Source organism: Globicephala melas, chromosome 9 (assembly GCF_963455315.2).
Source record: "Globicephala melas chromosome 9, mGloMel1.2, whole genome shotgun sequence".
Classification (NCBI taxonomy): Eukaryota; Metazoa; Chordata; class Mammalia; order Artiodactyla; family Delphinidae; genus Globicephala; species Globicephala melas.
Genome location: NC_083322.1, coordinates 79,613,027 through 79,631,166, shown reverse-complemented (window position 1 = coordinate 79,631,166; position 18,140 = coordinate 79,613,027). Strand labels below are relative to the sequence as shown.

The 18,140-nt window shown below is 32.6% G+C and overlaps 1 protein-coding gene across 1 annotated transcript in view; it reads right to left on the bottom strand.

The window, feature by feature from the left end:
- PCLO (piccolo presynaptic cytomatrix protein) overlaps positions 1-18,140 on the bottom strand; it is a 373,707-nt gene that overhangs the window by 123,016 nt on the left and 232,551 nt on the right. The window contains exons 8-9 of the mRNA XM_060304735.1: positions 16,990-17,126; positions 11,108-11,198 (exon numbers count right to left, since the gene is read on the bottom strand). Coding sequence (XP_060160718.1) covers positions 11,108-11,198; positions 16,990-17,126 — 228 coding nt within the window. The remainder of the gene's footprint in view (positions 1-11,107; positions 11,199-16,989; positions 17,127-18,140) is intronic.

Below are 18,140 nucleotides of genomic sequence, written 5' to 3'. Positions count from 1 at the left end.
ACATTACAAAGATGAAAGTGTTACTTTTTAAGTATTACAGATTTTATCATTTTTGTATTTTACCATTTGTGTTAAAAAGATGAATGGCATATACATATCTGTTAAATGAATAAGTAGTTAATACTTACATATCTTAGTATACAAATCTATATAGAAGAAAGTATATACAGGCCTGGTACCATAATAATATTACAATTACCACTATTTGGGGGAGTAGTTGAGAAACTGATTTGGAGAGAAAAGTTCTGAATTTGCTGAGTCACTTTAGGGATACTGTAAATAAAATCTAGGTGTCCGTATTATTTTTGTGCTACAGGCTAAACCTGCTCTCGTTGAAATCAATTTGCTTTTGGTGAAGGAGGTATTCAATGAAGTTCAACAGCTTCTACTGTCCAGTATATGTCAGGGAATATTTTTCACTAAAGAGTTATTTAATAAAATTAATTTGGTTATATTCGTTACCCTATTTAAAAAAACTGTTACTACTATCTGTAATGGAGAAGAAACGTTATATGTTGTTAGGTGACCAGGCTAAGAATAAACATTCCACTGAAATTGTGCTTTAAACAAAAAAAGAGCTGCTTTTATTTATTTTCATCTAGTTTTCTACTACATCAGATTTATTGAACTTTTAGTTGTCAGATGTCTCAAAATATATGACTTGAAACCAATGAATTCTATTTGGTGTCTCTACCTTGTGCCAATATTATTTTATATTTAATATATTATTTGTTCCTAATCTCTTCACTATCATCTTCGGGGATAGAAGGAAAAAGAAAGTAACATTTCTAGAGTTTCTCCTATTTGTCTTATACTATTTTCTGTGTTTTTTAATCATCTCTATAACTTTTCATGTTAGTTACTATCCATACCATTTCAGGACAAAGCAGCTGAGACTAAGGAAGGTTAGAAACTTGTCTAGGTTGGCTAGCAAGTAAAAAAGCTAATATTAGAGCCCATTATCTTCTTGAGTCCCACGTCCTTGTTCTTTCTATATAACTTTGCTCATCGCTCTAATTGTCAAGAAAATATTCTAGAAGATCAGTATAAATCCTTTCTCCTTTAACTTAATCTCATTTCTTATTACCTACTTTCCATGGCCCATTCATATACATTTTACATTTATACCCTTATATTTAACATTAGCATCACCAATTTATCCTCCGTAACCTGTAGGTTAAGTATCTTGAATGTCTTCACCGTATCCTCACAGAATCAATTATTACTTCCTTTAATTTTGCTTTATTAAGAAAAACAGAAAAATATGTTCCTCTATCTCCAGTTAGAAGCATAGCCTATAATGTCACTTCCTTAGCAGGAACACACTTCCACAAGCAATATTTATCTTGACAGATGTCAGGAGAAGTGACGATGTGAATGAGGAACTAGTCCTGACACTAGATACTTCCTTTGTCACTAAGGAAATGCACACAAGCTTTCACTAAGATGTACCAGGAAGAAACTGGGATTTTAGAAGAGATTCAGTCCAAATAGTATTTTATTTCTATAGCTGTATACTTTGTTTATTCCTAAAAATAATTTGAGAGGCTTGCAAGAAATTATGTCATACATAATTTGGACCGCTGCTAAGAATGAAAGAGGAAAAGCCATCCTGAATGGGGAGGGAGAAATTTGGGGGCCAAGGCACCTTGGCAGAATCTGTTCAGTTTCCCAGAACTTGCAGCAGTTACTATGGAACACACATGTTCCCAAATGGACAGTGACACTTTTTCTTCGTGTCCCACAAGAAACAGAAGATATGACAAAATTGTTTTAACTTTCTAAGGCTTGGCCTTAAAAAAAAGTTTTCTCATGAAGTGTTCATGTAAATAACATCGGAGGCATGTTAAGTGTATGTCAGCTATAATTTATATCAACTGCATGGAGCAGAGTTCACCACATTTTTGCCTCAGTTCCCTTTTATTTTATATACCACATGTGAGGACAGCAGTGCAGTCTCAAATAAAAGTGATCAAACATTTTTATTTGATCACCTGGTGCAACTTATTTGATTATGGTTAAGTTTCTTTCAGAATTCAGCTTTGAAGCAAACAAGACAAAATCATGCTTCAATGATTTCAATGATACCCATACCACCTATCAAATTAAATTCAGATTCTTTACTTGTCTGGTCCACCATGATCTGGCCCTAACTTTGGTTCCTTTTATGTACTCTGTGTTCTATCAAAACAAAATGGAAAAAAAAATAAAGAAAAACCCAAACAAAAATAATCTGTCTTCCTGCAATGATAAAGTCATTGAAAAGAAAAAAACAGCACTAATTACGGTCTAAGGCCTAAAATTAAGACTCAGTATTATGTGCTGCCTCATGAACTGCTCAAATTAGCAGGGTCTTAAATGATCTAACCATAAGATCCCCTCCCTACTCTGGTGGATATAAGGACCCCTAGCCAAACAGCCCCCTTTATCAAGGGGATCAAGTACAATTTCTGCTTATCCCTGAGCAGCTGGGTTTGAGTTTCCTCCAAGTCGAGGAAATTATTCAACCAAGTCAATCATATCTTCCTTCAAGAACCAGGGGAAGTCCAACCTTTTGATACTAAAATGTTGGCCTTCCACAGCTGGTTGTTTACGCTTTTCCTAAGTAGAACCCCCATGTGGCCTATATATTTTAAGGAAATAATGAATATCATGGCAGCATTTTTTCACTGCAGTATTGTGGTATCGTTTATAATACTGAAAAGGGGAAGGCAGCACAAATGTCCAACAATTGAGGAATGGTTGATGTAGATGATTAAATATCTACAAACATGATAAAAACAAGTAATTAAATTTGTTTACGAAGAACTTTTGATGTAACAGGAAAATGTCTTTGTTAGGCAATTTACACTATATTAAAAATACGTATGTAAGCTACTTTACAATATACTCCTAACTTTTACGGTGTGTGTACATGGGTATAAACAAGATAAAAAGGAAAGAGAATATAAGTTGTCAAATTACGATGGCTTTTATTTTCATCTTTATATTTTTCACTACTACCATAATTTACTGAGGATCGATAGCTCTATCTATCTGTCTATCCATCCATCCGTCCATCCAGCTATCTACACATACACAACACACACACACACACCCCCACACACGCTCATTTTACGTATACATACAAAGAACACAGTTGAAAATGATACATGCATTTAGCCATTTAGCTACTGGTAGCTGAAAGCCAGATGGGAGGTTTCCCTTATAGATCTCTAAAAGAGGAAAAAGAAATGAAAATCTTCATGAGAAAAAGGGGAAAGATGTGTTCTCTACATCCCATTGATAAAATTCTTTGAGCAAATGAAGATATGCAGTGCAAAAATTGTACGTGTACAAACATGTACCCGTGGTTTGTGCCATATTTTAATTTTCATTAGATAGTCTCATGTATTCATTGCTTCCTATGTATTAGCTCCACTTCTTCAAGTGTCTTGCAAATTTTTCGAAGCAGAGTGGTCGCCACAGGCTCTTCCCGTATCTGCCTCATAGCTAGGTTAAGGTTGAATCTATATTCAATATGAACTATTTATTTTTTTACAGTGGGCAAGTGAAAGATAGGTCTTTGTTTATCATAACTCTACTTTCTGTAATCCTATATTATTTGAAAAATTTTCAAGTAAATGTAACAGTTAAAAAAGGTAGCTATGGCTTCCCTGGTGGCTCAGTGGTTGAGAGTCCGCCTGCCGATGCAGGGGACACGGGTTCGTGCCTCGGTCCGGGAAGAACCCACATGCCGCGGAGCGGCTGGACCCGTGAGCCATGGCCGCTGAGCCTGCGCATCCGGAGCCTGTGCTCCGCAACGGGAGAGGCCACAGCAGTGAGACGCCTGCGTACCGCAAAAAAAAAAAAAAGGTAGCTAAATTTTTGTTTCAGTATTTTTATTGACTATGGAACATATTCTATGGAACATGGGGGTATTTTTTTAAACTAATTTGCTGATCATATCTTTGAGAAATACTGGGTAAGATATATAGAACTATTCTTACCACCTAGAAGGTTCCATCTAAAGTCTGAATACACATATCTATCTAAGTCACCTCTAAGTTTGTGGATTTTCTCTGTAAACACTCATAAGTAAGAAAAAAAGGAGGAGAATGATATCAGTATTTGGTGGAAATGGTTATACTTTCAATTTCAAAAGTGAACAGAAAATATGCAAGTGCAAAGTAAACAGTATAATTATTTTCATATCTTTTTAACATATTTAAGATTTTCATTTGCTTTCTTAGGATCCTGCATACATAATTTCTTTGGTTGCATATTGGGACAACATAATGGACTGACCAAACTATGTAAATAAGGCAATTATCACAAATGTAATCATTTCCATTAAAAAAATTATTGAAATATAAACCATAGTGAGTATGAGGGTTTATTTGCTGTGTATATACGTATGTATGCATGTATGTAAACTCCCTATCCTCTTCCAAAAATGAAAACATAATTCACTCAATGCCTATTCATATTGCCAGGATTTGAGATCTCCATTGATTCACAAAAGGAAGCGGAAAGTCTGACTAGCTATTGTTTGCTTTTAAAGCTGTTCTTAAATACTTCTGCTCAGATTTTTAAAATTTTAGGCCAATAAAACTCCTTCCAGTGAGTATTAAATGGGAAGAGACGAAGGAATTCTATGGCAGGTGGTACAGTTCCTGCATTGTTGTCACAACGAGTCAGTAATGTTCTTTAGGAACAAAGCAGGGATGTCTGCTCTCACTACTCTGTTCAGTATTGTACCACACTTTTAGCAATTGCAATAAGGACAAAAATGAAACTTATCCCTATTGGAATGGAACAAGTAAAACTGTCTTTACTTGCAGATAACATAATCTTGCATGTAGAAAATCCTAAGAACTCCACAAAAAACTATTAGAACTAAAAACACTAGCAAGATTATAAGCCAAAAGGTCAATATACAAAAATCAAATGTATTTCTATAAAATGGCAATGAATAGTCCAAAATTGAAATTAAGAAAACAACTGCATTCTCAATAGCATCAAGAAGAATAAAATAATTTTGGAGACATTTAGCAAATGAAATGCTAGTTTTGTACACTGAAAACTATAAAACTTTACTGAAAAAAATGAAAGGATATCTCAGTAAATGAAGAGGTATTACATGTTCATGAATTAGAAGATTCAATGTTGGTAAGAGAGCAATTCTCTCCAAATTGATCTATAATTTCAATGCAACCTCTATCATAATCCCAGTAAGTTGGTACTAAAAAAATATGGAAGTTAAAAGGATCAAGAAGAGCCAAAACAATTTTGAAAAAAAAAGTTGGAGGACTTCCACTACCAGATTTCAAAACGTAATATAAAGCTATATAGTAAGCAAAGGAGTGTAACAGTTAGGCGTATATTCAAACAGTACAGAATTGAGAATCTAGAAATAAATTCTTGTATTAATGGTAGATTGATTTTTGACAAAGATACCAAGGCAATTCAATGGGGGACATTTTTTTAACAAAAGGTGCTTGTACAATTAGATATCCATTAGTGCTTCAAAAAAATGAACCTGGATCTCAGCCTCATACCATATACAAAAAACAGCACAAAACAGGTCACTGACCTGAATGTTTAAAGTTTCTGGTATAAAACACAAGAGAAAACATTTTGACCTTGGGATAGTTCTTAATACATTATCAAGAACAGCAAGGTTCACAAACAAACAAAATCAATAAATTGAATTCCATTAAAATGTTAAAACTTTTCATTAAAATACACCTTTAAGAAAATAAAAAGACAAAACACAGATTAGAAGGAAATATATGCATGCCATGTATCTTATAAAAGACGCATCCAAATATATAAAGAACTCTTACAACTCTCTATGAGGACAAACAACCCAAATAAATATGGGCAAAATTTCTTAATACATATTTCACCGAAGAATACGTATGCTTTGCTTATAAACCTAAAAATATGCTCATTATCATAAGTCATGAGGAAAATGCAAGCTAAAAATAACCATGAGATATCATCCACACTCACCCCAAAAGACAGACATTACCAAGTGTTGACAATGACATGGAGAAAGTGGAATCCTTACACACTGCTGGTGAGAATGCAACATGGTACCTTCACCTTGGAAAACTATTTGGCAGTTTCTTAAATAGTTAAGAAACTTACCATGTAACTCAGCAGTTCCACTTCTAGGATGCCATACAAAAATATCGTATGTCCAAACTAAAACATGTATGCAAATATTAAGAAAAGCCAGGCAAAATCCAATGGATAAACAAATATACACAATCTAAACAATGGAATTCTTCTTAATAATAAAAATAGCAAACTTCTGATACATGTTACAAAATGGATAAACCTAAAAAATACTGGTAAGGGAAAGGAGCCAGACACCAAAACTGTAAACTGTGTGATTTAATGTATGTGAAGTGCCCAGAAAGGGTAAACTCAGAGACATAAATTTCCTGCCTGTGGCTGGGAGAGGAGTGTTGGAAGTGGCTATTGCTATCAGACTCAAGGGAACTTTTTGCAACGATCGAAATGTTCTAAAACAAAATTGTGATGATGGTCACACAACTCCATAAATTTATAAAAGTCATTGATTTGTACACATACAACGTGCATATTTATGATATGTAAAGTTGTTGAAATAATAATTTAAAAAGGGCTATCCACAATGGTATTCCTACCAACTCAGATCCAATGAGATCTGTTATATTTATCTGTTTCTAGAAGCTCATGAATATGGTGGACTAAAGAGGAATAGAAAATGAGCCGCTATTTCCACAGAAGACACTGCTGTCTTTTGAACCCAAACATTTTTAATGTTCTTCACTATTGCACTTCCTAATTAGTCTTTCTAGCCTTGCAGATGCAGCCAGTCTATTGCAGAACTATACATAAGCAAATATCTTTTTTAAAATCAGAAGAATTTCTTTGACTTGTTTCAAACAGCTGTGTTTCTGGAGCCATAAGACGAGTTCTAAATAAAAAAGAGACTAATTTCTTGAGCATTACATTTTATCTTTTTTTCTGATAATTTCTGTCTAAGAGAAGGGGAAATAACATTTGTTGAGTGTATAGTAAGTATAACATTTTGGGCTAGGTGCACTTGCAATTATGTGAGATAGAGAGAGCTGGTCTTATTTTATGGTTGAGCAAACTTATTCTCAAAATTTAAGTAAGGATAGAGCTGCACTCCAACTCAGGTCTTTCTAATTCTAAAACTCATGACCTGTTTTCTCCATTTTGCTGCCTTTTACTTGTTTGAATAAAGGTTTTCAAAACCACTGTACAGTTGTTGATCAACACCTATAAGAGTATCTTTGAAGTTTACGGTAAAAAGTTAAAGTGTCTATTTCCTTAAAATTATGGGCCGCTTAATAGAAAATTGTATGCATGTATTTTTCTCTGCATACATCATAAAAATACTATAAATAATGGTACATATGTATATGTGTGTACACACTTATACATATATACATATGTCTATGAAAAATAAAGTTTTATAAATTCCTGGATTTGTCTCAGTTGTTCCTAAAATTTTACTGTAATAATTACTCACATTTCAGATTCTCCTACTAAAGTATGAGTAATTTGTAGATCAAGGTCTTTGTTGGATTCATTCTAGTAATACAGCAACCAACACAATGTAAATCACACCATGGGTGTTCTCTCAATAACTATTAATGAATAAAAATTTTTAAATGAATTCAATATAAGTTTAAAAGCGGTTATAAAATATACTTTATTTGTGTAAGTTTTTTATAGGAAGAAATAAAAGCTTATTTAGAAGTTTTTAAACTTTCTCTATAAAGATCCTTAGAGAAGTATTTCTCAAACATTTTGGTTCCAAGGAGCCATTTATATTTTTTAATATTATTAGAGACCTCAAAAAGCTTTTGTTTATATGGGTTATAATTATGTGTATTTTCTGTATTATAAACTAAAACTGAGAATTTACAGTACTTATTAATGAATTTAAAGTATTAAAAACTCATTCTGTGTTAAAATAAATCACATTTTTAATAAAAATGTATTTTAAAAACAAAATATTTATGAGAAAGGTGGCATTGTTTTATATTATTGCAAATCTGCTTGATATTAAGTTAAATAGAAGACAGCTGAATTCTCTTATCTGTTATATACAGTCTGTTGTGATGTCACACATCAATTAATCTCTGAGAAACTCTACTGTATATTCACAGGAAAATAAGAGTGCAAAAGGCAAATGCTACCTTAGCATTACTATGAAAATAATTTTGACCTTGAAAACCCCCTGAAAGAATCTTGGATAACCATGAGGGTTCCCAGGTCCACATAGTAGAAAGAATTAAGAAAAACAAAACAACAAACTTTCTAATCCTGTCTGCTATTTTGAAATTACTTTTGCTTCCAATAAATAGAAATATATTTTTTCCTTTTCTGTGATGTATGCTGGTTTCATATAATTCTTATAAAATATTTTAATGCTAGACCCATTTAGAATGGTCTATTAAAATACTAAAAAAGATATATTTTATTTCTACTTTCGATGGGTTTATATAACCAAAATGAAAATTTACTAACGACAATTTGCCCCTCTGTTTAGGAGAGCAGAAATACTACATTTTATTCTCCTCTCCTTCCTTGATTATATCCTTATCTTTTTGACAAAGGGAGTTAAATTATTAGCTTAGATAGCTTTTTCACTATTGATGAGGCTATTGGACACTGCTGTTTTTCTCTAAATGTGAGAGACAAACAGGAATTTAATTATTTTTTATTATGAAAAATTTCATGCATATAAAAAAGTAGTGACAAGACTATAATAAAACCCAGTGTGGGTGACCTTCCAACTCCAACAATTAATCAAATCATGGTCAGTTTTGTCCCATCTATTTCTTTACCACTCTCTACACAGCTAATTGTGAAGCAAATTCCACACAAGACATTGTTTCATCTGTAAATATTTTAGTATGCATCTCTAAAAGATATATTCCATTTTTAATGAAAACATTAACATAAAAATGACACTGATAGCTACGAATAACTTTACTGTCACCAAACATTTTGTCACTCACACTAAGCTTTTGGTAGACCAGCAAATAACAGAGATTAGCCAGGAGTGTAAATGCTCTATGCCAGGGTTTGCCTACTAACCTCAAATTGCTGGAGGCTGTTTGCTAAAAATTGCCGTTTCTGGTTCTAGTCTCGCATATACATGCATTTAAATCCCTTTCAGGTACTTAAAGACTTATCTGAAGACAATACAAATTGCTTCAAAACGTTTACTTTAGAATGAGATCGTGCTACAGGATACATGGAAAATATATTCAGTAGTAACGCAGGGTAAGTACAACAAGGAAAATATTTTTATTATTACTTTAGGCAAATATCAAAATAAAAAGGAGCTTGAAGAGAAATAATATAATACTCTAGTAAATTTACCGTTCAAACCTATAATGCTCTTTTCTCATTTTGCAAAATCTATATACAGAGGAAACTGAATTTAGTTTTCAGACTAGAATATTTATAACAAGAAATCAATAGCTCTTATTTCTGTTATTCTTATATTTTAAAATAAGAATTATTATTTTTTTAAATGGTAGTAAAAGAAAACAAATTTTAAAAAAATTCCTAATTGTAGTAAAAGAAAAATTTAAATAAGCTGCAAAAGAAAAATGATAAGGTTGAAGGGATAATTACTTTGACATAGTATATTAATAGTAATACAACTAGAAAACAGACATATTGATATAGAGTCCTGATGATTTAGTAAAAATGCTTTGAAGATTTTTGTTGTACTCCCTGAAAAAAATAATTTTGGTATTGCTAGAAAGTATTATGTTGTTTTGCTTTATGAGCTAGAGGGAACTGAAATAGTTTGTAGCAGGTAATTATTTCTACAAAAATAGTCCCTGGATTTTAAGTCTCATCCCTGGAATGTTCATCAGTACTTAAAATACAGTCTGCATGCAATAAAATCTTGAAAGGTTGAATTATCTATCTCTGGCAGAAGAAAAATTACCCAATCTTAAAAGGAAAACAACAATATTAGGCTCTAAATCAATTCATTCTCTATGAAAATAAAGAGAGGACAATTGCTCAAAGCAAAACCTGTTCCGCATCTACATTCTCTAAGGTCTAAAATCTGCAAGGAACAACAGGAAGAACACTGAAGAAATACCTCTTTTTTATTCTCTATCAGTCCTTAAAAAAAAAACCCCTCCAACACATAGGCCATGTTAGCTATACCACCTATACATATATCCATATGTATTCATGAATATTTTCTGTTGATGTACGGTGTCTATGAAACAAAGAGTGAGAATATAGGGAAATACTTGAGTGAGAATACAGGTAATTGTCATATTTTAAAAATTTATTAACTTTGAGAAAATTTATACTTCCATCTCACAAATATAAGAGCACTTTTTATTTGTAAACTAAATGCAACTTGAGATCTGGATTAGATTCTGCATCAGAAAAAAAAAAATTAGCGGGGATACTCAAAATTTGGATAAGGCTTGTAGATATTTCAGTACTATCATAAAAATGTTGATTTCTTGTTTTGATCATTTTTTGTGGTTAGATAGATGTTAACATTAGTGAAACTGGGTAAAGGGCGGGCAAAAGAACTGACTGTTATTTTCTGGGAGTCCAAAGTATTTCAAAATAACAAGGTTAAAATTTCTGTCATAAGTTTGGTTTACAAAAGAACACAAACAAATAAAAATCAACAAAATTGATACTCTTCAAATTGATAAGGTATAGGGGAATCTATTCTTCAGAAAAATTCAAGTTAGTTTTCTACTTTCTGTGTAAGAATGTTTCATGGTCCTATGACCATATTACTCAACAGTGCAATAATTACGTAGCATTGTAATGTCATGTACATTTTAAAAAATGAAGATAATTAATAGAATGATCTAAATATATATGCCATTTAGTAATGTATCATACTAATGATTATGCCATTATTGTCTTTTATATTCAAATGCACAGCCTGCTTATTTTTCGAAATTTTCCAATACACAACTTTTGACATAAAAAGTGGTGTTTTCTAAAATTTAATGAGTCATCTAAACTGAAATTCAAATACATATCTCAGTGCGACATTAAAGTGAAAAGAACTAGATTATTTGATTTCCTTTACCTGAAACTGTGTGATCCTTGGAGTCTCTTGTTATTTTTATCCTTGCATGAGGAAAGATGTAGTGCACAGTTTTCCCGTTCATCTGTATAATCTAAGACGTACATGTGATAAGGTGAAAAAGCAATGTTAAAGAGACTCAAAAGGCAATTTACAGAATTCACTTATTTTTCAAAGCACATTGATTCAATCAATGAAAATATATTAGAAGACCCTCAAACGATGACAATTTTAAGCATTTTATACTACACAATGACGTTATTGGTTTCTGAATTCATTATAGTCTTTAGGTTTACAACCCGTTTCTCTTGCAAACTGATTTGTTGTGTTTGGAAAATCAACGAGCACATGTAACACCTAAAGGATGTCTGTTACTATGGTAGTGCATAGTAGTGATGACAGTGGATAGAGGAAGTATATGGAAAATTGATATCTGCTGACTTTGTTCTGGACAGCCTAGAAATAGGCATTGTCAATTTTCAGCAATCAAGTGATCCTAAGGGAGAAAAGCCAGAGAAGATCCTCATACGCTGCAGCTCTATCACTCTACTAGGAATGCATATTTATGTTATTTTGATTTCATTGTGGAATTTTGCTTCTGCTGAGCACATCAACTAGCAGTTTCAATGTATACCTGATGCTGAGACTAATTCTTATAAATAAATCAAATCTTTCCTCATTCTAATATTTCTGAAGCCTTCTTTGTATGCAAAGGTGTTACTTCTCATTTACTTCTGATGTTCCTTCGGGTAGAAGAAACAACACTCAAAGTTCCTGTTACAAGCCTGTGATTTCAATTCTCATTACTGAGACTTGAACATGAGAATACTATAGACTGCATTATTGCTGTTTCCACCTGGCAAAATGAGATTTCTGAAACAAAAGTAAATTAGCAAATCCAAACTTATGCTTTATATTTTATGGAATTTGGCTTTCAAAAGAGATTTGTGAAATAATGAAAGATAGAAATAGTAAAATATTTATATACCTATATTAATAGGATTTTATTAGGATAGAATCTTGTATTTATCACCTCAGGAGAATTTTTGACTATAATTACAAATGAAATAACAGTAAAGAGACATTCAATACTAACAATTTCAGAATACGTTTAAGAAGTTTTTGGAACTACCAAACCAAAATATTAAACAGAATTTAGAACTAAAGGGATCTACATTTTGTGAAGGAAGATTCCTTGTAATACTCTTGTGATATTAATGTGTCTTTGAAAATCCATCAGTAAAACTGCTAGACTTCTGGATTTTAAAAGGAAAATGTACTAAAAAAAATACAAACTTAAATTATAGCCTTTAGCTTTTATTCTCTTCGGCAAAGAATAAGCTTAATCAGGCCTCTGATAGATACAAAACACTCCCCAGTCAACAGCAGAATCCTGTCAAGTCCAAGAATATTATACGAATTCTGCAAAGTAAAGCTAAAGTATTGTTTGCAAGATTGTAAAAATATTATGGTCAGTATAATCAGTCAATCTTGATAATTTATACTGAAGCTAACTTTGTATACCACTGAAAACCTTGTATATATTCATAACAAAAAAGTGTGCATTTTCCTCTTTTCTTCCATACTCTTGCCTCCCATTCTGTCTCTTTCTCTTTCTTACTTTCTCTCCTGGCCTCCTTACTTTCCCTCCCTTCGTCTTTTCTCCTTCTTCTACTTTCCTTCTTCCTCTCCTCCTCTCCTTCCTCCCTCCCCTAATCTGCATTTAAAGATCTTTATTTTTTACTAAAAATCAAACCATGTGCATTGAAAATCCTACAACTATTAGATATAACTCTACTTTGTTACTGTAGATAATTCACTAAAATTATGGATATTATTTCATTTTACTTCAAATGTCTTCTAATTTCACTTGGCCAAAAATAAACTAAGAAAACACAATTTTGCCTTTTACTCTAATTCTCCAGTCTAGGGAGAAGCTGATATAATCTGATAGTCCCCCTACTGCATAGTCTAGAAGAGTAACCAGGTTTCCCAAATGTTTCATCAGTTTTATCAACTAGTCCCTACTGCCTTTCAATATGTATCTATGATGATATTAAGTAGAAGGGATGTTAAGCTTCTTCATTTCCATGAATATTGCTTTCAGAGCATCTCACAGAATTTCCTGTAATTTCAGCTTCATGAATTCGTTTAATCAATTAAAAACATTAAACTGCCTCAATTTTGATCAATGTGACCAAGAGTGTGAGGAAAGCAGAAGTATCCATCTCCCATGTTTGCACTAGCTGGATATTGGCTTTTTTCTAACCAACGCAGGTAAGTGTTGAGAGAGTTCTCTAGCAGATGAAGTCTTACGGCAGGTGTTGCTTCTGCCAACTAAGAGTAGGAACAAGGCCAGAGGGCGGGACTGACGTCAAGTAGTGCCTCATACCTCTCCCCAAGAGCCAGGTTTCTGATAGCATAGTCTTTTGATGATTCTACACTGACAGAACTATCACCTGTATGCTGCCCAGAAAAAGGGTTCTTCCTCTTCCCTACCTACAAATATTTCAAGAGAAATTATGTTCATGAACTGGCCCTTCATACTTATGAAAAAACAACTCTTGTGTTAATATATCTTTTATTTATACAGTCATTCATGCTTTCCCTCACCTAAATACCTTGTATGACAGATGCAGGGGACAGAGTGCCCCTCTGGGGATCCAAACCCTGTGTTAGGCACTGCACATATACCATGGTGGATGGAGGAGACAGCAACTGCTCTCTAAAAGCCCGTAGACCAAGACACAATGCATGGAGTGCTACTGGAGCACAAAGGAAGAACACTTGTGGGGAGGTGGTGGTGGTAGTGTCAGAGAAGGCTCCTTGCAAGATGAGGCATGTACATGGAGACCTGAGTGATGAATAGGGTTAGCCAAGAGAAGAGAGGAGGGGGAATGATCAGGAAGAGGAAACAAGACATTCAAAAGCCCAGACGAAAGAGAAAGAGTGGCTCTTTCAGAGGAGCTCAATGTACCGCAATATAGCGGTTGCATGGGAATTGCACAAGGCATGGGCATTAGTGCAGAGTGAAGGCATTTTGTACTAGTAGAGAAATGTTGACTTTTGTAACAACCCTGTGAAGGGTATTAGTCCTATTTATAGATGAAGAGACTGAAAAAAATAACAAAAAATAAAAAAGAGAAAGGAGGCAGGTGATCTGTTCAGTTCACAAAGCAGAGTTGAATTTCTACTGAACAGTGCAGAGGCTAAACATAAATATATATATTTGAAAAGAAACAAATATAGTTTTGAAGATTTGGTTTATTTTTATGGTTTATATGATTTTTGACTCTAACTTCAGAAATACTCTTCAATTTCTCTAATGTATGTTTACATTAAATATTTTTTAAAGCAGACAAATTAGTGCTTGCATTAGTCAATTTGGTTTTATTACTTCTGCCTCCAGAGCATTTTATGAACATAAATTCTTATTATGCATAAGTTTTCAAATAAAAGCAGCTGGACTTATTGGTACCAAGAGTTCAATATTACCTTTTTGTGATTAAATATGCAAAGAAGTGACTAAAACAAGAATGCTATTTTGCTATTCCTTCTAGACCAAAATATAGTTTTGATGAGTTAATGAGGAAGACAGTATTTGAAGATAAATATTAATGCAAAAAAGCATGAATTTTGAACTTTATATAAATGTAATCAAAGCATATGTTGTCTTCAATAAAGCTTTTATTTAGAGAAATCTATAAAGCAAAAGAAATTATTGTCACAAAAGTCAGTACATTTGCTACTTGTTTGGGAGAGGTTGAAAATTACAATCTGCAAAGGGCACTTGGAGGTTTCAGTGTGCAGAAAATCCTCCCTTTCTTTGTTTGTGTGGTGGTTATATGGCTGTTCACTTTATAACTAGTTTATAATTCTATATATTTTCAGTTTTGAGTATTGCAGTGTTTTTGTTTGTATGTTAGATAACAAAATACAAATGTAAAAAATATCTTTTAGCAAGAAAATACACATTATTACATTTACCTGTATATAATTCTAACAAGGATCCTTACATTTTCTACGTTATCAAAGAGAGAAATTAATTAAATGATTCTCAAATATAGCCACTCTAATTTTGGTATTAAATTGCTCTATAATTATATATTTAAACATGATGTGCTATGTCTTCAGTGAACCAAAATCATAAATCTGTAGATGTAACAGAAAATTATGAACAAAAAAGTCATTAGGAATATTTATGTTTAATCTATATACAATAATTTTAGAAAATATTTTTGGAGATGGACACAGATTATTTTAAAATATATCCTGTATAATATTAGTTGGATAAATTAGTTGGACAAGACTATTCTGATTGGATCCTCAGAAGTTTAGGGAAATAATTGTATGGAAGTTATTATTTCTTTTAGCTCTTCAGTTTTTATAGTTCACCTTATTAGGATTTCTTTAAAGGATTTGTGTTTTCATTAACTTGATCTAGGTTTGTCAGAAATAGTAAACTTCAGAGAAACAAACAAGATGGGTAAGATATAACAAGTAAGTCATTACAGAGAGATTCCTGTAATAAAAAAAATTCAAGAAATTATTTTCAGTTGACAAATTGATTGTTTTAGTAATTATAGATAAGAGGTAAATTGAAATTTTTAAACATGTTCAGAATGATTTTAATCCTTTAATTTTCCCACTTCTGAGCTAGATCTATTCTAGATCTAGAATACTTACAATATACAGAGAAGAACAGATTTCTACAAAATATGATAGCATCTAGAAAAACAAAATAAAATTCTGAGAAAACATTCAGAACAATTCTGAAAAATTTAGAACAAACTTCTGAGAAAAGAAAATTCTCATCAGCTGGAAATTTGTCTATGAAAGCTGAAACTGCTTAGGAAAAAAATCAAATCTAAGACCATAGATAAAATGTTTTAGACAGTACTTATACATGTAAAAGTCTTGTTTTCTTTTACACCTTAATGTGACAAACACTGAATTATAGTAAATTCATATGGTTCTTCTGTGTTGTTCAAAATACAGTTGTCATTTACATCAGTAAGTCATTAATCAGACAGGGATGATTTAGGAGTTAATGTACATGATATAAGTAACTATCTCTTTGTGGGTATTTTAATGATCATAATGAATATACAGCCTGCAAAAATCTGGTCTGTTAAGGCAACGGATTTAAGGCCACGTGGCTTACCAGAGGAATCTCCCTCAGATTATCCAACTGTTAATCTCCTAAGATCTATCAAAATTCAATTCAAACATCACCACATTTGTTCTAAAGTGAATAAGATCATGAATTATAATATTATATTTATGTAATAGTGAATAGTACCTCTAAGTTTAAGTTTTTCACCTATAAATAGGTATTAATAAAACATACTTTATGAAAGTTGTTCTGAAGATAAAATCCAAAAATGAATGTAAAACAAAAAAACACTTCCACATAATAGACCCTAAAACATCATCCCTTCACCCGCAACTGACGCCTTCCCTGTCCCCAGCTGACTTGGTTTGGTCATCCTCTTATTTGCTTGACACCTGAACATACTGTTATGGAGTATGTTACCCATACTGTTACCCAAATCTATTTCACCCAATATTCTGTAAGCTCTTTAGGAGCTTCATGTATTCTCTGTGTATGGCAGTGTTGGGTATATTGCACAAACTTAATTATCTGTTAGAGGAAAAAAATCACTTAAATTGCCTTGGTAGAAGCATCATGGTTATGGTGTGACGTCAGTCATGGATGATGAAGTAAGGTTACTTAGTACTTTAAGATACTGAAAAGAAAAATTATTTGTGAACTTGATTGACAAAAGTCCCATTCATTGCAGGATAACTGAGACCATTTTAGGATGAAATGAATTTTTTTTTTTTTAATAAATCTGAAAGAGATTGCTCAATATAGCACTTACCTGCTCTTGATGTTGACTGAGTGGTCTAGAGTGGACCAACCTTTCTGGCAGTTTTCGATCCAGACCGTGTCCATTTTCCAAACGAGATTCCCTGGGTTTGTCAAACCAATCTGTTTCTTCACGACGCAGGTGATAGGCTTTGGAGACCAAGGAAACATCAAACATTCCAACTCTAACAAATACAGATGACAGAGGGCAGCAGATGTTCTGAAGTACTAACATGCTCCAGGCTTATTAATCATTCATGCATTTCAAGCACAACTCCCAACAGGATCAGAAAAATCACTTCCAATACTATGTTAAAAATTTTGTACCATGGAATAACCTAGAAAAAATGATGTGCCACCTGTGAAACTTTTCAAAGCAAAATAAAACAAAATTTAAATTTAGATTAGGTGAAAGAAGAAATTTAGACAGTGATTAAATACATAAATGTACAATGAATATTTCTCAAAGGTCATTCTATTCAACCTCAGTCCATCAGTATCACCTCCTCACCTCTCCCCACTACCCATCACCAAAATCCAAGGAAAATATATTCCTTGAATACAGAAGATTCTGTTATTTCCCCACTCTCATATCAACCCAGTACCACTATGGCTTTGGACATCAAGTGAGCATTTTTTGAAAACGTGACATTTCTATGACATCCATAAATAAACAAAAGCATTTATTTTTAGGAGAATCCCAGGTATCATTGCTAGGAACATGTGTGCCATAATCACCTGGTAGCCTAATACTAAAAATATATCTATTAGCATTTTTCATTAAAAATTAAATAATTATTTTCTGTGGGATCACAGATTTTGGAATTAAAGAGTTGGTTGACTGCTTTTTGTACTTAAAATGTGCCAAAACTTGACATCTTAAAATACTGTTTAAAAAATACAACCATATTTGAGTATATAAATATTATTTAAAAATTTTCACCCCATTCAGTTCTTGGTACTTCCAAGGTCTTTTTCTTATTTAGTACCCCCAAATCATTGTTTACCTAATATACAGAATTTGACTTTATGTAATTTTATTCTTTGTAAAAGGATCCCTAATTAATAGCCTCTGGAAATACATTCTTGCTTCCTAAATGGCAGATGGAGTACCCCTTCTCAGGTGCTCATCCTGAAAGATCTGTTGATGATGCTATCAACCTA